Source organism: Balaenoptera borealis (assembly GCF_965194805.1).
Source record: "Balaenoptera borealis genome assembly, chromosome: 3".
Taxonomy (NCBI): Eukaryota; Metazoa; Chordata; class Mammalia; order Artiodactyla; family Balaenopteridae; genus Balaenoptera; species Balaenoptera borealis.
Genome location: NC_138866.1, coordinates 173,694,547 through 173,721,029, shown reverse-complemented (window position 1 = coordinate 173,721,029; position 26,483 = coordinate 173,694,547). Strand labels below are relative to the sequence as shown.

Below are 26,483 nucleotides of genomic sequence, written 5' to 3'. Positions count from 1 at the left end.
CAGATTGGGTTTCTTTTGTTGTGAATCACTTGCTCTTCCAGGCATGAATGAAAGAGCATAAATGCTAATAAGGATAGAAGCGTCATGGGAAATGTCCAGAAAAGGCAGGAGGACATTCACGTGGCCCCGAGCTCTGCACGTGGCTCCTAAGTGCTGTTGTTTTGTGGGAGGGGTGTCTCTGGGCTGGATCCTTGTGCCTTTGGCGTTTGCCCTGCCTTTTGCAATAGTAGAGTCTGCTCCTTATTCTATGCCAGTGGTTCTCAGCCAAAGCAGCAGCGCCCTTTAGAGGAAATTTGGGGTATTTGTGAGAGGTTGGTTTTTTTTTTTTTCACTTGTCACAGTGATGGAGGCAAAACTGGCATTTCATGGAGGCAGGCCAGGGATGCTCGATGTCCTACAGTGAGCTGCTGAGGAAGAACTGTCCCCTCCAGCAGGACCGTGTGATGTCCCACTGGACATTTACGTAGCAAAAAACCTGTTTATAATGATCTGAGTCTAGAGGTCAGTTCTGTTTTACAAATAAGAAGCTTTTTTTTTTTTTTTTTTTGCATTCTTAAAATAGGCAGTAAAATTTCCAGGAATGTGTAATATGAGGAAGAATCGTACTTTGTTTGAAGCTTTAAACAGAGTCGTTCACTATTTTGGAAAAGTCATATCAGCAAACATGGGGTTTGTCTCCAAATGCAGCAAAAGCATTTGTTGCTGAATTCTGCTTATCCGTGCGGGCGTGTGACGGCTTCCTTATATATTACTGTTTGCTTTGGAAACTAGGAGAGTAGGTAGGATATGCCATCAAGCATTTTATCTCGTGCAAAACATCTGTAATTTAAAAGCAAGCTTAGGATCTGATAGGATTGAGACCCTCGTCCTCGCATTTCAAAGGCTCTGAGGGGCTGAACTGCCCCCTGACGTCTGTGCCTGGGAAGCCTCAGGAAACAAATCCCTGAGAAACGTCTTTTAGGGGCCACTTGGGAGCCTCTTACCCTCAGGGCTGGAGAAGGGACAGTTCAACCAGGTACCAGGAGGATGGGGGGGGGGGGGCCGCGGGAGAGACGTGGCCTAGAAGGCGTGGCCGCAGGGGTTGGGCAGAGCATGGGAAACGGGGCGTGGCCTGGTCGGGAAGGGCGGGGCCTTTCGCGTCAGGTGGCTGGATTTCTGCGCTTTGCCCCTTGCCCTTCGGGTTTCAGCCCTCCTGGGGCTCAGGGAGAAAGGAGTCACGATCTGAGTTACGGACCCAGCTTCACTTGCCTTCCAAGGATGCAGGATGGGACCCTTAGTCCCCTGAGCTGAGCGCCTTCCTGCCAACCCCTTCTTTCGAAGGTGAGGCAGCCAAAATTTGCCGTCCAGTAATCCCTAAACGGACGACTTTCTGAATGAAGCTCCTTCATTTGGTTCAGGAATGAAAAACTGTCCACTCTGAGCAAAATGGTCAAGCCTCATCCCAGACGGCCGTCCTGCACTTTACATCTTTTACCCAGCCTGTGTGTTCCGCAGCGGGATGGGGGGGATAACGGCGGGAACTTTCTCACAGGGCTTTTGTGAGGATTAAAAGGCAATATATGCAAAACACTTTAGCCCACAACCCGGCCCATGATAGGCGACAGATGGCAGTTATTGTTGATGTGTCCACAGACATGAGGACTAAAGACTCCCCCATGTATTCAAGGCCATTAAACAAATAAAGCATTGTGTGTGACTCTAAGGTCTGCTCTGTAAGCTCCCCCGCCTTCCTGGTGGTGTGTGTGCTGCATAACTTGAACTTCCTGCCTCCAGGGTGAGCTTGGCTCTGGAGCTGGAGGGCCAGGAGCCGTGGAAGAGTCTGGGATTCTCTCCTCAGAAGCGCTCGTGATCACTTCCTTGCTTTTGGACAGCCTCCCGTCAGGAGCATAGATCAGAGAGTGCGTGCTTGCCTGTGGTCAGTGGCGTGTTTTCCTGGATGATGTCACCTGGTTACTTCTGCGAAATTAACTTCTGAATTTGGAGTTGAAGCAGTTTTGATTCCTTGACTCCCTCCAAAAAAGCTTCCTGATTGCTCTCAAATGCATTTGCATTTACAGAACCACGGAGAGGGAAGTTAGTTCTAATTACAAGGCGGTTGGTGGAGGCGGTCTGGGTTTGCCGTGAATCTGGCTGGAGGAGGGGCACGGCCAAACCTGCTCTCGGTCCCCAGTGGATGTGTCCACTTTTTCTCATGGGACTTAGCTCAGGGATGGCCACCAGCACCTCTCACCACCCAAGGCATCTGGGTGGGGTGATTTGAGGGCACCTTCTCCCATGCCTGAAAATGGAAAATAGATCTCACCAAAGGACCCCTTTCCTGTAACCACAATTCCAGGGTCTTGGCTTGGCTCCTAGTCTGTGTACGTATTTGTTTACGTTGGAAAGAATTCAGTCTCAAGCAGCATTAAAGTAAAAGCAGCCTCTTTAGTGCTGTGACACTATTAAAAGTTCTGTACTGTACCTGCGAGGGCCAAATGCCCTCACTGCCAATGACGTGATCGCTCTTCTGGACTCTTCCAGCCACAGTGAGACTTGTCTTGCTCCCTGGGTGTCTGTGTTTGTGCCACCCCTTCCTCTGCCAGACCAGAAGCCTTTTAAGGGCAGGGACAGTGTCCAGTCATAATGGCAGCAGTGACAAGGACAACCACCACCCTAACTGACCTTTATTGAGTATGCTATATGTCAGGTTCTGTCTTAAGAGTTTTCTGTACTACGTCACATTTAATCTTCTCAACAATCCTGTGAGGGAGGCTCCAATACTATTTTCTATTAATAGATGAGGAAACCAAGACAAGTCCAAGGTTGCACAGCCAGTGAGTGGCACTGGTTGATGGACTGATTGGTGAATGAATCTGAGAAGCCCCCATGGTTTATTTCTAAGAATCTTTTTTCAGGTGCAACCATCTGTTGGTTGAATGATGAGCTTAAAATAATATGTAGCGAGGGTCCATTAATAGTGGTTTAATAAAATCTGAAAATCCAGGAGCTCACCCAGTCTAACATCACCCACTTTATTTTTAAAATTTTTATTGCAGTATAGTTGCCTTACAATGTTGTATTAGTTTCTACTGTACAGCAAAGTGAACCAGCTATACATATATCCCCTCATTTTTGGATTTCCTTCTCATTTAGGTCACCACAGAGCATTGAGCAGCGTTCCCTGTGCTATACAGTAGGGTCTCATTAGTTATCTATTTTATACATAGTATCAGTAGTGTATATATGTCAATCCTAATCTCCCAGTTCATCCACGCCACCCTTCCCCGTTGGTAGCCATACGTTTGTTCTCTACATCTGTGTCTCTATTTCTGCTTTGCAAATAAGATCATCTATACCATTTTTCTTAGATTCCACATATATGCGTTAATATATATTTTTCTCTTTCTGACTTACCTAACTCTGTATGACAGTTTCTAGGTCCATCCACGTCTCTACAAATGACCCAATTTCGTTCCTTTTTATGGCTGAGTAATATTCCATTGTATATATGTACCACATATTCTTTATCCATTCCTCTGTTGATGGACATTTAGGTTACTTCCACATCCTGACAATTGTAAATAGTGCTGCAATGAACATTGGGGTGTTTTTGAATTATGGTTTTCTCAGGGTATATGCCCAGTAGTGGGATTGCTGGGTCGCATGGTAGTTCTATTTTTAGGTTTTTTTTTTTTTTAATTAATTAATTAATTTTTTTGGGCTGTATTGGGTCTTCATTTCTGTGCGAGGGCTTTCTCTAGTTGTGGCAAGCGGGGGCCACTCTTCATCATGGTGTGCGGGCCTCTCACTATCGCGGCCTCTCTTGTTGCGGAGCACAGGCTCCAGACGCGTAGGCTCAGTAGTTGTGGCTCACGGGCCCAGTTGCTCCGCGGCATGTGGGATCTTCCCAGACCAGGGCTCGAACCCGTGTCCCCTGCATTAGCAGGCAGATTCTCAACCACTGCGCCACCAGGGAAGCCCCTATTTTTAGTTTTTTAAGGAAACTCCATACTGTTCTCCATAGTGACTGTATCAATTTACATTCCCACCAACAGTGCAAGAGGGTTCCGTTTTCTTCACACCCTCTCCAGCATTTATCGTTTGTAGATTTTTTGGTGATGGCCATTCTGACTGGTGTGAGGTGATACCTCATTGTAGTTTTGATTTGCATTTCTCTAATAATTAGTGATGTTGAGCATCTTTTCACGTGTTTGTTGGTCATCTGTATGTCTTCTTTGGAGGAATGTCTATTTAGGTCTTCCACCCATTTTTTGATTGGGTTGTTTTTTTGATATTGAGCTGCATGAGCTGTTTGTATATTTTGGAGATTAATCCTTTGTCCATTGCTTCATTTGCAAATATTTTCTCCCATTCTGAGGGTTGTCTTTTTGTCTTGTTTATGGTTTCCTTTGCTGTGCAAAAGCTTTTAAGTTTCATTAGGTCCCATTTATTTATTTATTTATTTATTTATTTATTTTATTATTATTATTTTTTTAGATTGATTGATTGATTGATTGCTATGTTGGGTCTTTGTTTCTGTGCTAGAGCTTTCTCAGGTTGCAGCAAGCAGGGGCCACTCTTCATCGCGGTGCGCGGGCCTCTCACTGTCGCGGCCTCTCTTGTTGCGGAGCACAGGCTCCAGACGCGCAGGCTCAGCAGTTGTAGCTCACGGGCCCAGTTGCTCCGCGGCATGTGGGATCTTCCCAGACCAGGGCTCGAACCCATGTCCCCTGCATTAGCAGGCAGATTCTCAACCACTGCGCCACCAGGGAAGCCCCCCATTTATTTATTTTTGTTTTTATTTTCATTACTCTAGGAGGTGGGTCAAAAAAGATCTTGCTGCGATTCATGTCAAAGAGTGTTCTGCCTATGTTTTCCTCTAAGAGTTTTGTAGTGTCCGGTCTTACATTTAGGTCTCTAATCCATTTAGAGTTTACTTTTGTGTATGGTGTTGGAGGCAGGCAGTGCTTGGCTGGGTCTTGGGCAAGGTAATGCTGGAGCCATGCTTTTCCTTACCTGGTGAACATGCTCCAGTCTTTATTACACTGGCTGAAACTGACCATCATCCTGGCCAGAGCTCTGGTAAGTCTGAAGGTCAACTGAAAACTTTGTATACCTTCTCACAAAGAATTCTCAGCTTGTCTACACACAGGAGCAAATAAACTGACATGAACAGCTAGCTTGTGTATATATTTTAGCTATATTTTATGTATACATTGTAATATATACATTATAATTTATATAATATAGTTGAGATTATGGGACATGATTGAAATGTTGGAACCTTTTATACCTAAAAAGTATAAGATAATGGCTTCCTATTGCTTTAATTTTGTATCTATATGAGACGATGGATTTTCACTAAACTTATTTTTTAAATTTTTAAAAAATTTTATTGAAGTATAGTTGATTTACAATGTCGTGTTAATTTCTTCTGTACAGCAAAGTGACTCAGTTATACATACATATATATATTCTTTTCCATTATGGTTTGTCATAGGATATTGAATATAGTTCCCTGTGCTATACACTAGGACCTTGTTGTTTATCCATCCTATATATAATAGTTTGCCTCTACTAATCCCAAACTCCCAATCCTACCCTCCCCCTTGGCAACCACAAGTCTGTTCTCTATATCTGTGAGTCTGTTTTTGTTTCATAGATATGTTGGTTTGTGTCATATTTTAGATTCCACATATAAGTGATATCATAAGGTATTTTTCTGAGTTACTTCACTTAGTATGATAATCTCTAGGCCTATCCATGTTGCTGCAAATGGCATCATTTCATCCTTTTTTGATGGCTGAGTAATACTCCATTGTATGTATGTACCACATTTTCTTTATCATTCATCTGTCGATGGACATTTAGGTTGTTTCCATGTCTTGGCTATTGTAAATAGTGTTGCTATGAATGTAGGGGTGCACATATCTTTTCAGATAATAGTTTTGTCCGGATATATGCCCAGGAGTGGGACTGCTGGATCATATGGCAACTCTATTTTTAGTTTTTTGAGGAACCTCCATATTGTTTTCCATAGTGGCTACTCCAATTTACATTCCCACCAACAGTGTAAGAGAGTTCCCTTTTTTCCACACCCCCTCCAGCATTTGTTATTTGTAGACTTTTTCATGATGGTCATTCTGACTGGTGTGAGGTGGTACGTCATTGTAGTTTTGATTTGCATTTCTCTTTTAGTGATGTTGAGCATCTTTTCATGTGCCTATTGGCCATCTGTATGTCTTCTTTGGACACTAAACTTATAGTGCTCATCATTTCATGATGTACGTAAGTCAGATCATTACGCTGTACACCTTAAACTTATACAGCACTATATGTCAATTATATCACAATAAAACTGGACAAAAAAGGGGGCAAAAAAGATAATGACTTTCCTGAGTGTGCCCTGAAATATGTGATTACAATTAATATAATGAGTAGAGACATACTAACATATTACTGGTGAAGGCATCCCAGCTCAGTAAACCTGAAGTTTGAGCACATTAACAATCAGGTGCTGGGCTTCCCTGGTGGCGCAGTGGTTAAGAATCCACCTGCCAGTGCAGGGGACAAGGGTTCAAGCCCTGGTCTGGGAAGATCCCACACGCCGCGGAGAAACTAAGCCCATGTGCCACAACTACTGAGCCTGTGCTCTAGAGCCCCCGCGCCACAACTACTGAGCCTGCGTGCCTAGAGCCCGTGTTCCACAACAAAGAGAAGCCACCGCAATGAGAAGCCCGTGCACCGCAACGAAGAGTAGCCCCTGCTCACCGCAACTAGAGTAAGCCCGTGTGCAGCAACGAAGACCCAATGCAGCCAAAAAATAAAAAAACTAAATAAATTAAAAAAAAAATCAGTTGCTAAAGTAATAGTAATATTTGTACTTTACATCAAGTCAAGTTAAATATTGGGAGGGGGCAAAAGATAATGGTAAGCAGGTTCCTGAGATTTCTTACAGTCAATTCATAATCTTGGTATTATTTTCACTAGCTTTTCTCCTGATTTTTTAAATGAATACATATAGTGTAATGTTAGCTAGCATATTTCCCTCTAGACCAACAATATTTTTTAAAATTGAGAACTCAAAAAAACAAAAACAAAAAAACCTAGTGATAAAGGCATTTTATTTCTACTTTACTAATACTGGAAATTAAAAAAAGAAAGTAATAAGAGTCTGTCTGGTAAATGGGGGTGGTGGAAACTGTATGTGGTTTGCTTGCTGTCAGCCAAACCTTGCTAAGCCATGGAGAAGAGGGTCAGGAGGTTACACGGGAAGGCACCATACTTGCGATGAATTTATCAGGAACTCACCATGCATCACCCCAGAGCTTTCAGAAAAGCAGCGCTTAGGTTGCTTCCATGTCCTGGCAATTGTAAATAGTGCTGCAATGAACATTTTGGTACATGACTCTTTTTTTTTTTTAAATTTTATTTATTTATTTATTTATTTTGGCTGTGTTGGGTCTTCGTTTCTGTGCGTGGGCTTTCTCTAGTTGTGGCAAGCGCGGGCCACTCTTCATCGTGGTGCGCGGGCCTCTCACTATCGTGGCCTCTCCTGTTGCGGAGCACAGGCTCCAGACGCGCAGGCTCAGTAATTGTGGCGCACGGGCCTAGTTGCTCCGTGGCATGTGGGATCTTCCCAGACCAGGGCTCGAACCCGTGTCCCCTGCATTAGCAGGCAGATTCTCAACCACTGCGCCACCGGGGAAGCCCACATGACTCTTTTTGAATTATGGTTTTCTCAGGGTATATGCCCAGTAGTGGGATTGCTGGGTCGTATGGTAGTTCTATTTTTAGTTTTTTAAGGAACCCCCATACTGTTCTCCAGAGTGGCTGTATCAATTTACATTCCCACCAACAGTGCAAGAGCGTTCCCTTTTCTCCACACCCTCTCCAGCATTTACTGTTTGTAGATTTTTTGATGATGGCCATTCTGACCGGTGTGAGATGATATCTCATTGTAGTTTTGATTTGCATTTCTCTAATGATTAATGATGTTGAGCATTCTTTCATGTGTCTGTTGGCAATCTGTATATCTTCTTTGGAGAAATGTCTATTTAGGTCTTCTGCCCATTTTTGGATTGGGTTGTTTGTTTTTTTGATATTGAGCTGCATGAGCTGCTTGTAAATTTTGGAGATTAATCCTTAGTCAGTTGCTTCATTTGCAAATATTTTCTCCCATTCTGAGGGTTGTCTTTTCGTCTTATGGTTTCCTTTGCTGTGCAAAAGCTTATAAGTTTCATTAGGTCCCATTTGTTTATTTTTATTTTCATTACTCTAGGAGGTGGGTCAAAAAGGATCTTGCTGTGATTTGTGTCATAGAGTGTTCTGCCTATGTTTTCCTCTGAGAGTTTGATGGTGTCTGGTCTTACATTTAGTTCTTTAATCCATTTTGAGTTTATTTTTGTGTATGGTGTTAGGGAGTGTTCTAATTTCATTCTTTTACATGTAGCTGTCCAGTTTTCCCAGCACCACTTATTGAAGAGGCTGTCTTTTCTCTACTGTATATTCTTGCCTCCTTTATCAAAGATAAGGTGACCATATGTGCATGGGTTTCCATCAACAGATGAATGGATAAAGAAGATGTGGCACATGTATACAATGGAATATTACTCAGCCATAAAAAGGAACGAAACTGAGTTATTGGTAGGGAGGTGGATGGCCCTAGAGACTGTCATACAGAGTGAAGTAAGTCATAAAGAGAAAAACAAATACCACATGCTAACACGTATATATGGAATCTAAAAAAAAAAAAAAAAAAAAAATGGTCATGAGGAACCTAGGGGCAAGATGGGAATAAAGATGCAGACCTACTAGAGAATGGACTTGAGGACACGGGGAGGGCGAAGGGTAAGCTGGGACAAAGTGAGAGAGTGGCATGGACATATATACACTACCAAACGTAAAACAGATAGCTAGTGGGAAGCAGCTGCATAGCACAGGGAGATCAGCTCGGTGCTTTGTGACCAACTAGAGGGGTGGGATAGGGAGGGTGGGAGGGAGATGCAAGAGGGAGGGGATACATATACATATAGCTGATTCACTTTGTTGTACAGCAGAAACTAACACACCGTTGTAAAGCAATTATACTCCAATAGAGATGTTAAAAAAAAAAAAAAGAAAAAAAGAAAAGCAGAACTTTCAGAAAAGCAGTTTGCATCTGGTTACATGTTTACTTACCATGCCCGCAAAGCCAAAACCTTTTAACTTGGTAACGGTTACGTTTGTTCTTTGACTAGGAAGTAGTTATAGGGACAAGGTACAAAAAATAATAAGCATGCAGCCCTTTATTTAGTTTTGCAAAGTCTCTGCTTATAGTTCTGTATATTACATAACTGTGTTATACAAATACATTTATTTACAAAAACACTCTAGCTGTGCAAACTTGTTGCTTTTTAAAAATGTCCAGGAAGTTCCATTTCTGCCCATCCCAAGATATATTTTTAAAGCATGCATAAAAATTAACTTTGGTGTGGGAAAACTACTCTATGTGCTGTCACATACAGTATTTTTGGTGTCTATTTATATATTTACAAAAATTGATGAGTTTACAGAACCGTACAGAAGTGTACATTCTAGAATCCACAATGCAATAGTGTGGGTTACCAGGTCTCAGAAAACAAAGGAAGGATTTAGATACTGCAAAGAAAACAACTAGAGAATCCCAATATGTTAGAAAAGAGGAAAAAGAAACAGAACAAAACTAGCTTGCTTGGGCCGGCAAATTATTATACATAATTTTCATGGCAGTGCAGTAGGGTTGATAATTGCCTTCTACATGTGCCTCTTGTTGGCTTGTGTAGAAGTTCATTGGCTTATTGTCTAGCACACTACTTTCAAATGTACAATGCTACAGTATCAAAATGTTTTGGCAAAAAAGATCTCGAAAGGAACCATGAAGTTTTGACAAAAATAGAAATCTGTAATAAAGCTAAATAACACTAAAATAAAAGGAAATATTATAGTATCTGTTTTACAATTTGTATAGTCACACTTGTGTATTTCTCTGTTCACGTCTAGTCTCCGTAATGAAAAATATTTTTATACAAAACATACTAAAATTCTGGAATCATACATGTTTTACATGCTTAATACATTTTTTTTCTTGTCTCACCACACCCTTCTCTCCTGCCATACTCTGTTTTGGTAACACATGCTTACTTCATTTAACAGGTATTGAATAGAGACAGTAAACACTATGTAATTATAACAGCAACAAAGTAAAAGAACAAACAAGCTTTACTGAAATCTATTAATCCAGTATTTAGCACATACTTAGCATTAAACCTCAAACAGTACAGCAATACGTTACATTCTCTTGTGAAAACACTTGTCGAAGACTGTTAAAAAAAATTTTTTTTTTTCTTAAATGTAACTCCGACTTGTGCCTAATAGGATTTGGCCTTTAAGAGGTTTCCTTTGCTGTGGATGGGGTGGCTTTGCTTGAACTTCCGTTCTGTGCCTTGTAGCTGGTGAGGCTAGGAGTGTGGATGGTCCTGATGCTCTTGGCACCTTGATTCAGTGAAGCTGGGGGGGCAGGGGAGGGCGGGGAGGAGGAGAAGGAAGGAGGGGCTGCTCGGCCATTCTGAGTCTGCAGTGAGAATGAGAGATGGTGACCTTTACCTGTATGAGCGGGGCTCTGAAACTTTAAGGAGCCATTAGAGACAGAGGGGATGAGGGAGGCAGAGGGAGCAGATCGTCCTGTTTGGGGGCTGAGAGGGTTAGAAGGAACCGATGGTTTAGTAGTGGGTGGATTAGGGAAGTTAGAGCTGTCACCACTAGAAGAAGGCAGGGAACTGCTTTTCCCAGAGCTGGGAGAAAGGGCTGGAATCTTAGAAGCAGGCAAGGAGGGGAGAGTAGGCTTACATTCCCCACCAGCTTTCTTAGCACTTCCATTAGCCTGCAAATAAAGATGGCGGGAGACAGTCTGTCAGAAAGCTGGTAACACCATCAGTCCACAGGGTCTGGCAACACAGCCCTTCTGAGAATCATTAAATCAAAGACACCAAACCAAACCAGTTCAAGGCCTGAGCTAAGTCTTGTCGTGCTGTACCGGACCTGGGAGAAACCCCCAAAGTGCAGAGCAGAGGATGCACAGAACAGGGAAGAAGGAAGCAGGGCATCTGTGAGAACAGGCACATCATTCTACTACCGTCTCCGGGTGCTGGGTGGAGACGTGAGGGTTGCGTGAGGGCTGTTACTGGGGCGGGGGTGAGGCATCGTGACGGGCTGTTAATGCACCTCTAGTGCGACGCCGTCCACGTACACGTTAGTGCTGGCGACTTTCAGGGCAGCTTTGTCTGTCTCGGTTTCCCAAGGTGTTCTGATGAACCACTACACTCCCCCAAGGAAAGCCACCTGGCCTGCCACCTGGTGTTAACAGGTCAACTTTAGAGTCACACAGTAAAAGATGTTTTATTGCGAGCATGCAAAAGAGTGGTGAGAAATTCAACAGAGGCTTTTAGACTCTCTTCATGCCCTCAGATCCAGGATGTCTACGTAAACCGTATCTTACAAAGAAAAATGCAATATTTGGTATAAACTAAGTCAGTGACTTGCTTCTTAAGCGCAAGAGTGTCCATCCAATATTGGGTTTAAGGTAAAACTACCTGACGATATTGGCGGGGATCCTGCAGTTTGGACTGCTTGCCAGGTTTGTCCAGGCTGCTGGGTCTGTTCTTGGAACTCATGGGAATCGGCATCCTGCTCGTCTGAGGGGTTCCAGTGGAGCCCTGTGGGGAGGAGCAGTGAGAGGGGGGAGAGAGAGGACACGTGTGAGTGGCTTATCCCCGAGGCCGCCCCACTGTGCGCAGAGAAGCTCAACGTGAGAAGCCACAGCCCTACATGCAGGACAGATCTAGGAGACGGACATCAGGAGACACCACTGGGGTTAATTCGAAGAATCAAACAGAATAACACTGCTCCACTACTGATCAAACGGATTTTAATGTGAGTATCAGAGCAATCACTTCAACGGCAAATGGCTGACCCAGCATCCTTGCGGTTTTCCCAACACCAGTCAGCAACAGAGGTAAAAACAGAATCAATTAGCTGTTAGACACCTAGTTGTTGTTGTTCTGAAGGCGAGGGAGAAAGTGTGAGAGAAAGGATCATTGCGAACAGACAACGAAACAAAACAAAACGAGCCACCTGAAAGGAAGCAAGTAAATCACAAGACACCTTTCGCTAATGGTGATTATGGCAGATTTAAGAAAGCAGCTGGCTCTTTTCATTTTCCATCAGACCAAGATACCTTACGTGAAGCTGAAGGTACAGACGAGGGGGGCTCTAGGGCAGTGGGAGCTTCATCCAGGACTACCAAGGACTGGGGACAGGCCTCCTGGGCCATGTGGGACGAGCTTGCAACAGACTGTCTGTTGGAGGAACACGAGGTATCACCTAGGGCTTTGGGACTCATCTCACTGATCGTGTTTTCCAGCTGTTTGATGGTCTGCTCCAGGCTGTCCAGCGTTCTGTAGGTGTTTTTTCTGATTTCATCAGTTCTCGAAATCGGAGCTGTGCTCTCCAGACTGGGCTGCCCTAGTCTCCTGAGCATACTTTTAGGGGTGTCTTCGGATTGAGACCCACTGATCTCGAATCGCTTGGCTTCTCTGTGCTGCTTCAAAGTGCCGTCCTCTTCCTCCTCTTCATAGACCACCACCTGCAACGTCTTCTTCCCCGTCTTGGTTCCCGTGCGAATGGCTTGCGTGAGAGCGGCGAGCTGCTTTTTCGGGAATTTGAATTTGAACTTTTTCTTGGGGTTTTCAAACTGGTCATCGGTCGTGTCACCCTGGCTTTCTGAACTTGGAGAATCGGCTTGGTTGAACTTGCTCTGCTCGGTTTTATTCACTTCCTGTCCTCCTGACATTCCGGTCTCCGCTGAAAGGAAGTGTGGCTGGAATTTACTCTCAGCCTCCCGCCCTGCTCCGAGGTTGCCCGAGGCCCCCTCCTTAGGAAGCTTTTGGGAAGTGTTATTCTGGACCACAGTATCTCCACTCTCCTCCTCTTCCTCTATCTTTTCCTCTGTCATCATTCTCTCCAGTTCCTCATCGCATTCCTCAAATATGGTTGAAAGTCTCTTGTATGCGGACCGGATGTCCATGGGTTCATCAAAGATGATGATCACGGGTTTCTTGTCCAGGCACACGACCGGCTCTTCATTGTCCGTGCCTTCTTGCTGGGAAGTTGTCTCTTTTTTGGCGTCAATGTTGACCGTCTGTACATCTTCCCCCTGTTTGCTCACTATATCGCGGACCTCTCCGCTGGAGAGAACTTGGACCGCGGTTTTGGTGATCATGAAGGCAATGTTGTCGGTGGTTGCATTCTCCTCAGTGGGAGAACCTGGTGTTGACTCCCCATCCTCATCAGGCATCACGTTAGCATGCCTCGCTCCCTTCGGTCTTAGGACAACTTGGCCAAACTCTGTCATGGGAACCTCTCGGTCTTGAGTTTTGACATCACGAATAGTCGATTCGGTTGATCTAGTGGGAGAGGGAAGGTGACACTTATCTGTATTTTCTTGTCCTTGCTGACTCACCCCCTTTGTCGTCCCATAATTCATCTTCTGATTCTCAGTGTCAGATACAGGGTACAGCAGCCCTGAGATTTTAGGTCCTTTGTTGATTTCATCTTCTAATGAACTAACGCCAGAGAAACTAGAATTGACCCTAGACACATTTTTCTGGGAATAGTTTCTACCGTCTCTAAGTAAACTCTTAGTGGATATGGAACTTTCCTTCATTAAGATGTCAGTTTTGTATTCTGATGTTCTTGCTGCATCAGAAATACTATTCTCCATTCCTCTTTCCCACTTAGGATGGTCACTAGGTATGGGAGCCCCTGCGGTAACCTGGGAGGGAGAGTGGAGGAGGGAAACCACACATAGTGATCAGAAATGGATCTGCAAAGGAAGGGAATTAATCTGCATGGTATCAGTTGGAACACAGATCTGGTGGACTCACCTTCCAGGATTCCATTTGGGGGCCATTTTCATATTCAACATCAGATTTCCGTACGTCTTCGTGGAAAAATTCCAAATTCTGGTAGAATAGTGTAGGACATGTTACTCCACAAAACCACACCCCCCCCAAAGTGGACTACAGCTAGACTGTTTCTTTAATTACACGCCCAAAACACGCGGGCCAAGCACATTCGTTACACACCAGTCCAAAGCCTACAGCTCTGTTTACCTTGGGTGGCTTGGTTCTCCAACTTCCAAAAATGCCCTGTGTTTGCACAAGATGAAAATCTCAATTAGCAAAATATTTCAAGGAGTTCAAATTTTGGTGGGAGGAGCAGTTAAGAGAATAAAGGGACCAGTTCTGGACCAACGCCTCCTCTTTCCAACATCTGATTGTGAGCTTAGCCGACTCTAAAACCAGAAGAGTGGCATGGCATCGTAGAAAGCACAATACATGAGCAGGCAGATTCTGATTCTAACCCAGATCTGCCACTTCACTGTGTTATTTTAGGCAAGTCATTTCACTTCCTTGGGCCTCAGTTTCCTTGCTTATAAACCAAGGAACTAGACCAGGAAAGTTTTCACGTCTCTGCCAACTAGTTATTTCATATTTCAGTCTCATCTCTGCTTCTTGTTTGGGGATTGTCCTATAACGACTCTGCATTGCTTGGGTATGGTACTCTGAGATGAAAAAAAAAAACCCATTTTTCCCTGGTCAAATCACAGATTTGAAAACATACTTGCAGTTTGTACTTAAACTTGCCAAGTAAAGTGTCAAAATAACCTTCAAACTCATCGTAGCCAAGATGATCAAATCCCAATTCAGAGTGACAGCGCTCCCCATGCCGCCAAGATGTCATGTAAACATCTACAAAGCAGACATTTGAGGCTCAAGTGGCGACTGTGACGTCATGATTCAGCTTTTTTCTTGAAGAGACAAGAATTTTTAATATAATACCCATTAACAAAGACTCTAGCTTTCATCCATGAAGATCTGGGTACTCTACAGTTTTTCTGCTTGGCCCTTTGGTGGTACAAACAAATCAAAACCCTTTAAAATGGTTTCTGTTTGACCTAGAAATTTCAATTCTCATTTCTGGGTATTTATACCAAATAGGTAATTAGGTACAATATTTTAACTACGTGATTCAGCTTTGATTCTCTGTGTGCTCTGATGCAGAGGAAAGATGCACTTCTGAGGTTCTCACCAAGATTCAGAAGGTAAGAACCCAGCAGTGAGAACCGGGTATGGAGAATGCTCCACCAGGCATGGGTGTATCGGTAGCCTCGGGCCCTGCCACCATGCTACCACTAGCCATGCCTTGTCACTTCCAAGGCACTGCTGCCCTTTCTTCTTGCTGTAGAAGCCCAAGAGGAAGAGGTGATTAGAACAGGATGGGACACGATCCCAAGAAGGCTGTTGGGTTAAAGCAGTGACAACATAACGAAGCGCAAGAACCCAGGCCCCACCAAAGACAGCCTAGAGCGATCCTACTGCCTGCTTAAAACCAGAAAGAATGTCTGTACACATTCAAGCAATAACGCACAGAGACAACAAAGTCAGTATTAATCACATGGAAATATGGCACAGGATCCAAGGTGCATAGCCACCAAACACCTCCTGTTTAACTTCCCCTCAGCCGCATCAGGCCCCAAACAAGAGCAACGAGATTCAGCTGCTACAGTGGAACAATATAATCTCTTTGGTGGGATTTTAAATTTGGAATCAACAACTAATGCATCAAGTAAAAGTTGCAAGAAGAAAAATAAATGAGGTTTCAGCTCCAAACAGGGAGTCAGCATATCGTGCTAGGACCTGAGTGCGACTTTACCCTTGAGTCAAAGGAGGACTTGGCATCTGCGGGGCTGCTCTTCTGCTGGTCTCATTTATTGGGGGGTTGGGGCTGACATCTGTTCTGATTGGCCAGGGCCCGTGTCATACCCATTGTTAAATATTTCAAATGCCACCCAGCAATATATGTTATTTTAAAACAGATCTAGTAGCAGGAATCCTCCAATGGAAAGTCACTAAGATAAAGATGTCAAGTGTACGTTTCACATGACCTGGCATTTTTGGCACTGGGCTAGAAAAATGAAGGCATGGATCAAAGTAAGTGCATCAACTTTGTCCAGGGTAACTTGTTCACGGTCATGTAATCTCACAACGATACCTTAGGTAGTCTTAGATAGTCAAGACTCTGCAGGAAAGGTAATTAAGCCTCATTAATATCTGTTTTGGAGCCCCGAGATTTGGGTTGTTCAGACAACTGGTGAAGCAGGGACCACATGCATTTGGGCAAGAAACCAAAATTAGAAACATAAGTTATAGAAAAATTGCATAAAAGTAAGTACTAGGCTAGCACTTCATAATAAGAGGAAAGAAACTTTAAGAAACATTTGAGTTATAGAAGGGTAGATGAACAGCCCAGGAAGAGGTTAATAATGACAATAATTTGGGGACAAGTCTGATAGTCACGGTTATTATGAAGTAGATCAGTCTACTGAGTATAATTATCCAGAAAAAGCATCTGTAATTAAACCTAGTGTTTAATGCCATGGTGTTGGGCACTCAGTACAGACCTGCTTAGTATCTGATGGACCCTTGATTGAGATCAGTGTGATCGATGGAATATGGATTTCTAATTGCAGGGCAAGAAATCCCATGCAGCTTTTTAGCAAATTAGCAAAATTCTACAGTGAGATGATGATTGTCTCCAGAGGGATCTTCGAGAAGCTCCGGGTCAGTGTTCAAAAGAAACGGTCACACTGGCCCAAGTACAGCACATAACTCAGGACCCGCCAGGACCTTCTGTGAATTGGCTTTAATAAGGCCACAGAAGGAAAGTCCACAGACTGAAGAAGCAACATTATTTCCAGTGTGATGATCATGGTTTCAATTCCCATTAACAGGAGGTTTCCCTCACAAGAAGGATTTATCAAGACAATCTCCTAATCTCTCCCGTGCCTAGAGAGCCCCCATCCCCATCACCTGGTTAACAGCTTCACCTGCCAGATCCGTGGCAGGCGGAGTTTACACGAGGGCTGTGGGATGGCCGGGAGCCAGGGAGGAGCAGGTCAGCCTCTGCGGCAGGTCTGCACGGCTGAGAGCTGTAAGCCCCAGGACTGCTTCCCCTGAAGGACTGTGTGATCCTGTATCTCTTTCACTGAGCTGACTTATTCCTGGACTGAGGTACCTACATGGAGTGACTACTGGGCTATATATTATGGCTGATTCGTTTGACTTTATTTAAAGGACGCTAGAACCTTTGAATTCTAAGATACAAGTTCCTGGCAAAAAATGTTAAGACTTGAGTTGGTCATGATAAGCTTTTTACCGTGAAATTTAGACAGAGGCTTCATTTAAATAAGATGGCTCTATTTCCAAAAATCACAAAAGCTCTAGATTCAACTTACGAAGTTGAGGTTCAAATATGCAGGTTAATCTCCGCTCCTTAAAGTTCTATGTCATGATAGTGACCTTTGTTTCAGAGCCTGGACGTCTGTTTGGAAGCCATGAGAATGCCACAAAGTATAGTAGCACTAAAACGATACTGAACTTACTATCTTGGAAGGTACACTTTGAGAATTTCTAAGAGTAACAACAAAAACTCTTTTGGCCTCCTCGAACATGTGTGCAAATACATGTGTGTTTGTTTCCATGGATACACCTGTGGATGGCAGGTAGACAGCTCTGCTGTGTATTCTCTTCCTGGAATCTAAAGCTTTCACCTACTTTTAATGTAGATGTCTTTGGTCCAGAAGACATGTTACAAATTAGAAAAAGTGCTACCTACTTGGTTGATGTTTCCATTTGTTCCACCAGCATTGTTCTAGAAAATCTTGGAAGGTGTATGTATATCTCTGGTTTGGGAAGATAATGCCTGAGTTCTGCATACACTGTTGTGTACTGTGCACAGGAACACAGCGTCCGCTCAGGAAACCTGAGCCAGAGATCTTTGGTGAAGCCCCAAGCTCTGTCTCCATTAGTTGAAAAAAAAAAAGAAGGGTGAGGAAAAAAGAGAAGGTACAGAAGCTCAAGCACAGAGCGGTATTAGTGTCAGAGCAAGGAAAGAAGGACGGCCCACCGGGCGGCCAACGTGTAATTGCCACGTTACCTTCTTCTCCTTGGGTAGGGCTGTGGCCCCCGGCCTAGTGTCTTTAACGTGACTGTCAGCCCGGGACTGCTCAGCGTGACTGTTTGAATTTACATCCATAAAGGAACACTTCTGGAATGCCTAAGGAATTAAAACACTGAGGTTAACAGGGATCCGAGTGCAGCGAGGAGGTCAGAGGGAACAGGCAGGGAACCCAGAGGATCTCCCGGTCGAGACCCCGGCCCGGTCCTACATGCGGGTCACGCCAGGGCGTCAGCGCCCTGAAAACCGGCTCCCCATCTGACCTCAGGTCAGCAAAGCCCGGGGCAAAGGCTTCCTTATTTTCTGGTCCAGGCTGAGATTAAATGGATAGAGCCTTTGAAAAGAACGCCCCTTCTTCCTGTCCGGGTGAACCTGATTTGCATTTAGTAGGGCTTCTTTTAAAGGGCTTTGACCTTTAAAAAATGCTGAATATGTAAATGAATTAAGAAGAAGCTATCTTTTTTTCCTCTTCATTATAAAAGGGCACAAGATATTGCAAACCATTAAACCTTAAAAGGAAAGTAATCCTTCACAATTTGTTGTCTGCAGTAGCAACAAGCTCCTGTGCTCTGGGTGCCTCTGACTCTCACGGAGAATGAAGCAAGCTCTTTAGCACACAAGGGATTCTGAGCGGCCTGGGAGTTGCCTGGCCCCCGAAGACTTGTCTCTGAAAACTAATGATGGATCGTAGTTATAGGAGCCCAGGGCCACTCCTGTGAACACTGAGTGAGGGAGGTCGGTTCTGAGAGAGAAAGCATCTGCTGCGTCTATAGGGCAGAAAAGAAGTGACAATATATATGATCGCGAGAGCAGGAGAGACGGTGACCCAAGCAGCGAAATGTCCTGAAATCGGTGGTTCTCAATCAGGCTACATGACATCCAGTTGAAAAAAAATACTGTTACCCAGGCCTCACCCAGAGCATAATTAAATCAGACTCTCTGGGCTGTAGGATTTTTTGTTTTTAACTCCTCAAATTGTTCTAATGTGCAGGCAGGATTAAAGAGCAGTTATTGAAGTGAATAATTTCAACTGATGGCCTCATATTTCCTTCATGTCAAATACTGTCATTTGGAAATAACTGCAGGCCCAAAGAATACCCCATGCGTTCCCCAGGTGAACATTCCAGCACAGGTTTAAAAATATTAGTGGAGCGGAGGCCTGGGACCTTCCCCGGCCTGCTCTTCCCTCGCTCTGCTGGCGCTCTGCTGGCTCCCGGTTCCCTCCTTAGACACCCACCCGCTCCTCGCGGGCCCTGGAGGGGCCCGGGGCTCCGCTTGCTAAAGCCACTCGGCATTTCCGTTGGGCTGTTAGACCCTGGACTCGGGAGCCTGTGGTTTCTTCTGATGCCTGGTGACGCAGAGCAGGAAAGCTGTTCCACGATCACACTCAGGGGGCTGCAGCTGCTTCTTGTCCTGCCTCAGAGCGGCTGGGGGGCGGGGGGGGGGGTTGTCTAACTCGAGAGCCTGCAAAGGCTCCAGCATGGCCGCTGGCCGACTCTCTGATGCAGCAGGCTGGCTAATGAGGTTTGGTTACCTTAGGGTTAGAGTACTTCACTCACCACTGTTACCTGACCACCAATAATATAACAAGAAGCCAGATACTCTGCCTTTGTAAAGCTTTCAGTCAAAGAAAGCATCAAAGATATTTAGATTTCAATGGAGGGAAATATCCTCAAGTGATGGGCTCTGAGTGGCTAGAACAAAAATTACTTCTCTCGGGGGCTAGTGCAGGATTATTCACAAGCTTAAAAGCCTCACTTCTTTATTAGTGCTTGTTCACCTTTCACAAATTAGAAGTTATCTAGTGCTTAGTCATCCATTTGAAACCAGGTCATGATTTATTTATACCATGATTTATTTATTATTTATACCATACTTTATTTAATATTGGAGTATAATTGATTTACAATGTTGTGTTAGTTTCAGGTGTACAGCAAAGCGACTCTGTTACATGTATACCTATTTTTCAAATTCTTTTCCCATTTAAGTTATTACAGAATATTGAGTAGAGTTCCCTATGCTATACAGTAGGTCCTTGTTGATTATTTTATATATAGTAGTGTGTATATGTTAACCCCAAACTCCTAATTAATCCCTCCCCTGCCGCCACCTTTTCCCTTTGGCAGCCCTAAGTTTGTTTTCTTAGTCTGTGAGTCTGTTGCTGTTTTGTAAGTAAGTTCATTTGTATCACTTTTTTTTTTTTTGATTCCACGTATAAGTGGTATCATATGGTATTTGTCTTTTTCTGTCTTAGTTACTTCACTTAGTATGATAATCTCTAGGTCCATTCATGTTGCTGCAAGTGGCATTATTTTATTCCTTTTTTATGGCTGAGTAATATTCCATTGTATATATGTACCACATCTTCTTTATCCATTCATATATCCATGGGCATTTAGGTTGCTTCCATGACTTGGCTATTGTAAATAGTGTTGCTATGAACATTGGGGTGCATGTATCTTTTTGAATTATGGTTTTCTCCAGATATATACCCAGTAGTGGGACTGTTGGGTAGTATGGTAGTTCTATTTTTAGTTTTTTAAGGACCTCCATACTGTTCTCCATAGTGGCTGTACTAATTTACATTCCCACCAACAGTGTAGGAGGGTTCCCTTTTCTCCATACCATCTCCAGCACTTATTGTTTTGGAGACTTTTTGATGATGGCCATTCTGACTGGTGTGAGGTGATACCTTATTGTAATTCTGATTTGCATTTCTCTAATAATTAGGAATGTTGAGCATCTTTTCATGTGCTTTTGGCCATCTATATGTCTTCTTTGGAGAAATGTCTATTTAGATCTTCTGCCCATTGTTTTTTTTTAATAAATGTAGAGTTTACAATAAATACTATCACGTGATTAATCTTTATTAAGACATCGCTAATAATTAATCAATTAAAGAAAATAACTACTTGTTGGAGAAAGAAAGCAACAGTAAATAACCCTGGTGGGATTTTGGAATTTTATTTTGTGTGTGTGATATCATGATATTTGTCTTTCTCTGTGTGACTTACTTCACTTAATATGATAATCTCTATGTCCATCCATGTTGCTGCAAAAGGCATTATTTCATTCTTTTTAATGTTTCTGCCCATTTTTTGATTGAGCTGGGTTTTTTTTTTTTTTGATATTGAGCTTCATGAGCTGTTTGTATATTTTGGAGATTAATCCCTTGTTGGTTGCTTCATTTGCAAATATTTTCTCCCATTCTGTAGGCTGTCTTTTCATTTTGTTTATGGTTTCCTTTGCTGTGCAAAAGCTTTTAAGTTTAATTAGGTCCCATTTGTTTATTCTTGTTTTTGTTTTCATTACTCTCGGAGGTGAATCCAAAAAGATATTGCTACAATTTGTGTCACAGTGTTCTGCCTGTGTTTTCCTCTAGGGGTTTTATAGTATCCAGTGTTACATTTAGGTCTTTAATCCATTTAAAATTTATTTTTGTGTGTGGTGTAAGAGAATGTTCTAATTTCATTTTCTTACATGTAGCTGTCCAGTTTTCCCAGTACCACTTATTGAAGAGGCTGTCTTTTCTCCATTGTATATTCTTGCCTCCTTTGTCGAAGATTAACTGACCATAGGTGCATGGGTTTATTTCTGGGCTTTCTATCCTGTTCCATTGATCTATTGAATATATTTCTTGTTTTGTGCCAGTATCAAACTGTTTTGATTACTGTAGCTTTGTAGTACTGTCTGAAGTCAGGGAGCCTGATTCCTCCAGCTCCATTTTTCTTTCTCAAGATTGCATTGACTATTCAGGGTCTTTTGTGTTTCCATATAAATTAAAAAATTTTTTTTTGTTCTGTGAAAAATGCCATTGGTAGTTTGATAGGGATTGCATTGAGTCTGTAGATTGGCTTGGGTAGTATAGTCATTTTGAGAATACTGATTCTTCCAATCCAAGAAAATTGTATATCCTTCCATCTGTTTGCGTCATCTTCAATTTCTTTCATCAGCGTCTTATAGTTTTCAGAGTACAGGTCTTTTGCCTCCTTGGGTAGGTTTATTTCTAGGTATTTAATTCTTTTTGATGCGATGGTAAATGGGATTGTTTCCTTCATTTCTTTTTCTGATCTTTCATTGTTAGTGTATAGGAATGCAACAGATTTCTGAGTATTAATTTTGTCCTGCAACTTTACTGAATTCATCGATGAGCTCTGATAGTTTTCAGGCAGCATCTTTAGGATTTTCAATGTATAGTGTCATGTCATCTACAGACAGTGACAGTATTACTTCTTCTTTTCCAGTTTGGATTCCTTTCATTTCTTTTTCTTCCCTGATTGCCATGGCTAGGACTTCTAAGACTACATTGAATAAAAGTGATGAGAGTGAACATCCTTGTCTTGTTCCTGATCTTAGAGGAAATGCTTTCAGCTTTTCACTGTTGAGTATGTTAGCTGTGGGTTTGTCATATATGGCCTTTATTATGCTGAGGAAGGTTCCCTCTATGCCCACTTTCTGGAGAGTTTTTATCATAAATGGGTGTTGAATTTTGTTGAAAGCTTTTTCTGCATCTATTGAGATGATCACATGGTTTTTATTCTTCAATTTGTTAATGTGGTATATCACACTGATTGATTTGCAGATATTGAAAAATTCTTGCATCCCTGGGATAAATTCCACTTGATCATGGTGTATGATCCTTTTAATGCGTTGTCGTATTTGGTTTGCTAGTATTCTGTTGAGGATTTTTGCATCTATGTTCATCAGTGATATTGGCCTGTAATTTTCTTTTTTTGTGACATCTTTGTCTGGTTTCGGTATCAGGGTGATGGTGGCCACATAGAATGAGTTTGGGAGTGTTCCTTCCTCTGCAATCTTTTGGAATAGTTTGAGAAGGACAGGTGTTAACTCTTCGCTAAATGTTTGATAGAATTGCCTGTGAAGCTATCTGGTCCTGGATTTTTGTGTGTTGGGAGTTTTAAAATCATAGTTTCAATTTCAGTACTTGTGATTGGTCTGTTCATATTTTCTATTCTTCCTGGTTCAGTCTTGGGAGACTGTACCTTTCTAAGAATTTGTCCATTTCTTCTAGATTGTCCATTTTATTGGCATATAGTTGTTTGTAGTAATCTCTTGTGATCCTTTGTATTTCTGTGGTGTCCATTGTAACTTCTCCTTTTTCACTTCTAATTTTGTTGGTTTGAGCCCTCTCCCTTTTTTTCTTGATGAGTCTGGCTAAAGGTTTATCAATTTTGTTTATCTTTTCAGAGAACCGGCTTTTAGTTTCACTGATCTTTCCTACTGCTTTCTTTGTCTATTTCATTTATTTCTGCTCTGATCTTTATGATTTTTTTCCTTCTACTAACTTTGGGTTTTGTCTGTTCTTTCTCTAGTTGTTTTAGGTGTAAGGTTATGTTGTTTGAGAGTTCTGTTTCCTGAGGTAAGATTATATTGCTATATACTTCCCCTATGCATTGTTTTTGAACTGGTTATATTGCTGTATACTTAAGATTATATTGCTATATGCTAAGATTATATTGCTATATACTTCCCCTTTGAACTGGTTTTGCATTGTCCTGTTTTCATTTTCATGTCTCTAGGCATTTTTTTTTAAACATCTTTATTGGGGTGTAATTGCTTTACAATGGTGTGTTAGTTTCTGCTTTATAACAAAGTGAATCAGCTATACATATACATATATCCCCTTATCTCTTCCCTCTTGCATCTCCCTCCCTCCCAACCTCCCTATCCCACCCCTCTAGGTGGTCACAAAGCACAGAGCTGATCTCCCTGTGCTATGCGACTGCTTCCCACTAGCTATCGGTTTTACATTTGGTAGTGTATATAGGTCCATGCCACTCTCTCACTTTGTCCCAGCTTACCCTTCCCCCTCCCCGTGTCCTCAAGTCCATTCTCTAGTAGGTCTGTATCTTTATTCCCGTCCTGCCCCTAGGTTCTTCATGACTTTTTTTTTTCTTCTTAGATTCCATATATATGTGTTAGCATACAGTATTTGTTTTTCTCTTTCTGACTTACTTCACTCTGTATGACAGACTCAAGGTCCATCCACCTCACTACAAATAACTCAATTTCATTTCTTTTTATGGCTGAGTAATATTCCATTGTATATATGTGCCACATCTTCTTTATCCATTCATCTGTCGATGGACACTTAGGTTGCTTCCATGTCCTGGCTATTGTAAATAGAGCTGCATTGAGCATTGTGGTACATGACTCTTTCTGAATTATGGTTTTCTCAGGGTATGTGCCCAGTAGTGGGATCGCTGGGTCATATGGTAGTGCTATTTTTAGCTTTTTAAGGAACCTCCATACTATTCTCCATAGTGGCTGTATCAATTTACATTCCCACCAACAGTGCAAGAGGGTTCCCTTTTCTCCACACCCTCTCCAGCATTTACTGTTTGTAGATTTTTTTTTTTTTTTAAGAGACATTTTATTTATTTATTTATGGCTGTGTTGGATCTTCGTTTCTGTGCGAGGGCTTTCTCTAGTTGCGGCAAGTGGGGGCCACTCTTCATCACGGTGCGTGGGCCTCTCACTATCGTGGCCTCTCTTGTTGCAGAGCACAGGCTCCAGATGCGCAGGCTCAGTAGTTGTGGCTCACAGGCCTAGTTGCTCTGCAGCATGTGGGACCTTCCCAGACCAGGGCTCGAACCCGTGTCCCCTGCATTGGCAGGCAGATTCTCAACCACTGCGCCACCAGGGAAGCCCTGTTTGTAGATTTTTTGATGATGGCCATTCTGACTGGTGTGAGATGATATCTCATCATAGTTTTGATTTGCATTTCTCTAATCATTAATGATGTTGAGCATTCTTTCATGTGTCTGTTGGCAATCTGTATATCTTCTTTAGAGAAATGTCTATTTAGGTCTTCTGCCCATTTTTGGATTGGGTTGTTTTTTCTAGGTATTTTTTGATTTCCTCTGATTTCTTCAGTGATCCATTGGTTGTTTAGTAGCATATTGTTTGGCCTCCGCATGTGTTTTTTTTCCTTTTCCTTGTATTTGATTTCTAATCTCATAGCACTGTGGTCAGAAAAGATGCTTGATACGATTTCAATTTTCTTAAATTTACCGAGGCTCGCTTTGTGGTCCGGTGTGTGATCCTGGAAAATGTTCTGCATGCACTTGAAAAGAATGTGTATTCTGCTGCTTTTGAATGGAATGCTCTATAAATACCAATTAAGTTCATCTGCTCTAATGTGTCATTTAAGGCTTGTGTGTCCTTATTGATTTTCTGTCTGGATGATCTGTCCATTGCTGTAAGTAGGGTGTTAAAGTCCCCCACTATTATTGTGTTACTGCTGAATTCTCCTTTTATGGCTGTTAGCATTTGCCTTATATATTGAGATGCTCCTATGTTGGGTGCATATATATTTACAATTGTTATATTTTCTTCTTGGATTGATCCCTTGATCATTATGTAGTGTCCTTCTTTGTCTCTTATAACAGTCTATTTTGTCTGATACGAGTATTGCTACTCCAGCTTTCTTTTGATTTCCATTTCCATGGAATACCTTTTTCCATCCCCTCACTCTCAGTCTGTATGTGTCCCTAGATCTGAAGTGGGTCTCTTGTAGCCAACATATATAAGGGTCTTGTTTTTGTATCCATTCAGCCAGTCTATATCTTTTATTTGGAGCATTTAATTTGTTTACATTTAAGGTAATTATAGATATGTATATTCTTATTGTCATTTTGTTAATTGTTTTGGATTTGTTTTTGTAGGTCTTTTTTCTTCCCTTCCTTTTGTTCTCTTGTGATTTGATGACTAACTTTAGTGTTGTGTTTAGATTCCTTTTTCTTTTTTGTGTGTATTGTAGGTTTTCAATTTGCAGTTACTATGAGGTTTTGATATAGCAGTCTGTATAATATATATGAGTGTTTTTAAGTTGCTGGTCTTTTAGTTTCAAATGTATTTCTAGTATCCTGCACTTGTACTCTCCTCTTCTCACGACTGCTGGTTTTGATATCACATTTGTGTGTGAATGATTTCCTGCCTTTACTGGTGAGCTTTCCCATTCGTAACTTTCTTGTTTCTAGTTGTGGCCTTTTCTTTTTCACTTAGAGAAGTTCATTTAGCATTTGTTACAAAGCTGGTCTGGTGGTGCTGAATTCTCTTAGCTTTTGCTTGTCTGTAAAGTTTTTGATTTCTCTGTCAAATGGGTAGAGTAATCTTGGTTGTAGGTTTTTCCCTTTCATCACTTTAAATATTGATATATCATGCCACTTCTTTATAGCCTGCAGAGTTTCTGCTGAAAAATCAGGTTTATAACGTTATGGGGATTCCATTGTATGTTACTTGTTGCTTTTTCCCTTGTTGCTTTTAATATTTTCTCTTTGTCTTTTTGTCAGTTTGATTAATATGCGTCTTGGTGTGCTCCTCCTTGGGTTTATCCTGCCTGGGACTCTGTGCTTCATGGACTTGGGTGACTGTTTCCTTTCCCA

General features: G+C 42.3%; 1 protein-coding gene across 33 annotated transcripts in view; it reads right to left on the bottom strand.

Annotated features, from left to right (window-relative positions):
- Window positions 1–9,248: 9,248 nt before the first annotated feature.
- KIAA1217 overlaps window positions 9,249–26,483 on the bottom strand; it is a 498,998-nt gene continuing 481,763 nt past the window's right edge. For 16 of the 33 annotated variants that reach the window (XM_082385188.1, XM_082385190.1, XM_082385201.1 and 13 more), the window contains 6 exons: window positions 18,055–18,174; window positions 14,169–14,204; window positions 13,941–14,018; window positions 12,233–13,828; window positions 11,589–11,711; window positions 9,249–10,879 (listed from right to left, as the gene is read on the bottom strand). In XM_082385188.1, coding sequence (XP_082241314.1) covers window positions 10,385–10,879; window positions 11,589–11,711; window positions 12,233–13,828; window positions 13,941–14,018; window positions 14,169–14,204; window positions 18,055–18,174 — 2,448 coding nt within the window. In that variant the 3' untranslated portion in view covers window positions 9,249–10,384. Of the gene's footprint in view, window positions 10,880–11,378; window positions 11,712–12,232; window positions 13,829–13,940; window positions 14,019–14,168; window positions 14,205–18,054; window positions 18,175–26,483 lie in introns of those variants that run through there. The other 17 variants (XM_082385206.1, XM_082385209.1, XM_082385181.1 and 14 more) reach the window with 10 other exon arrangements.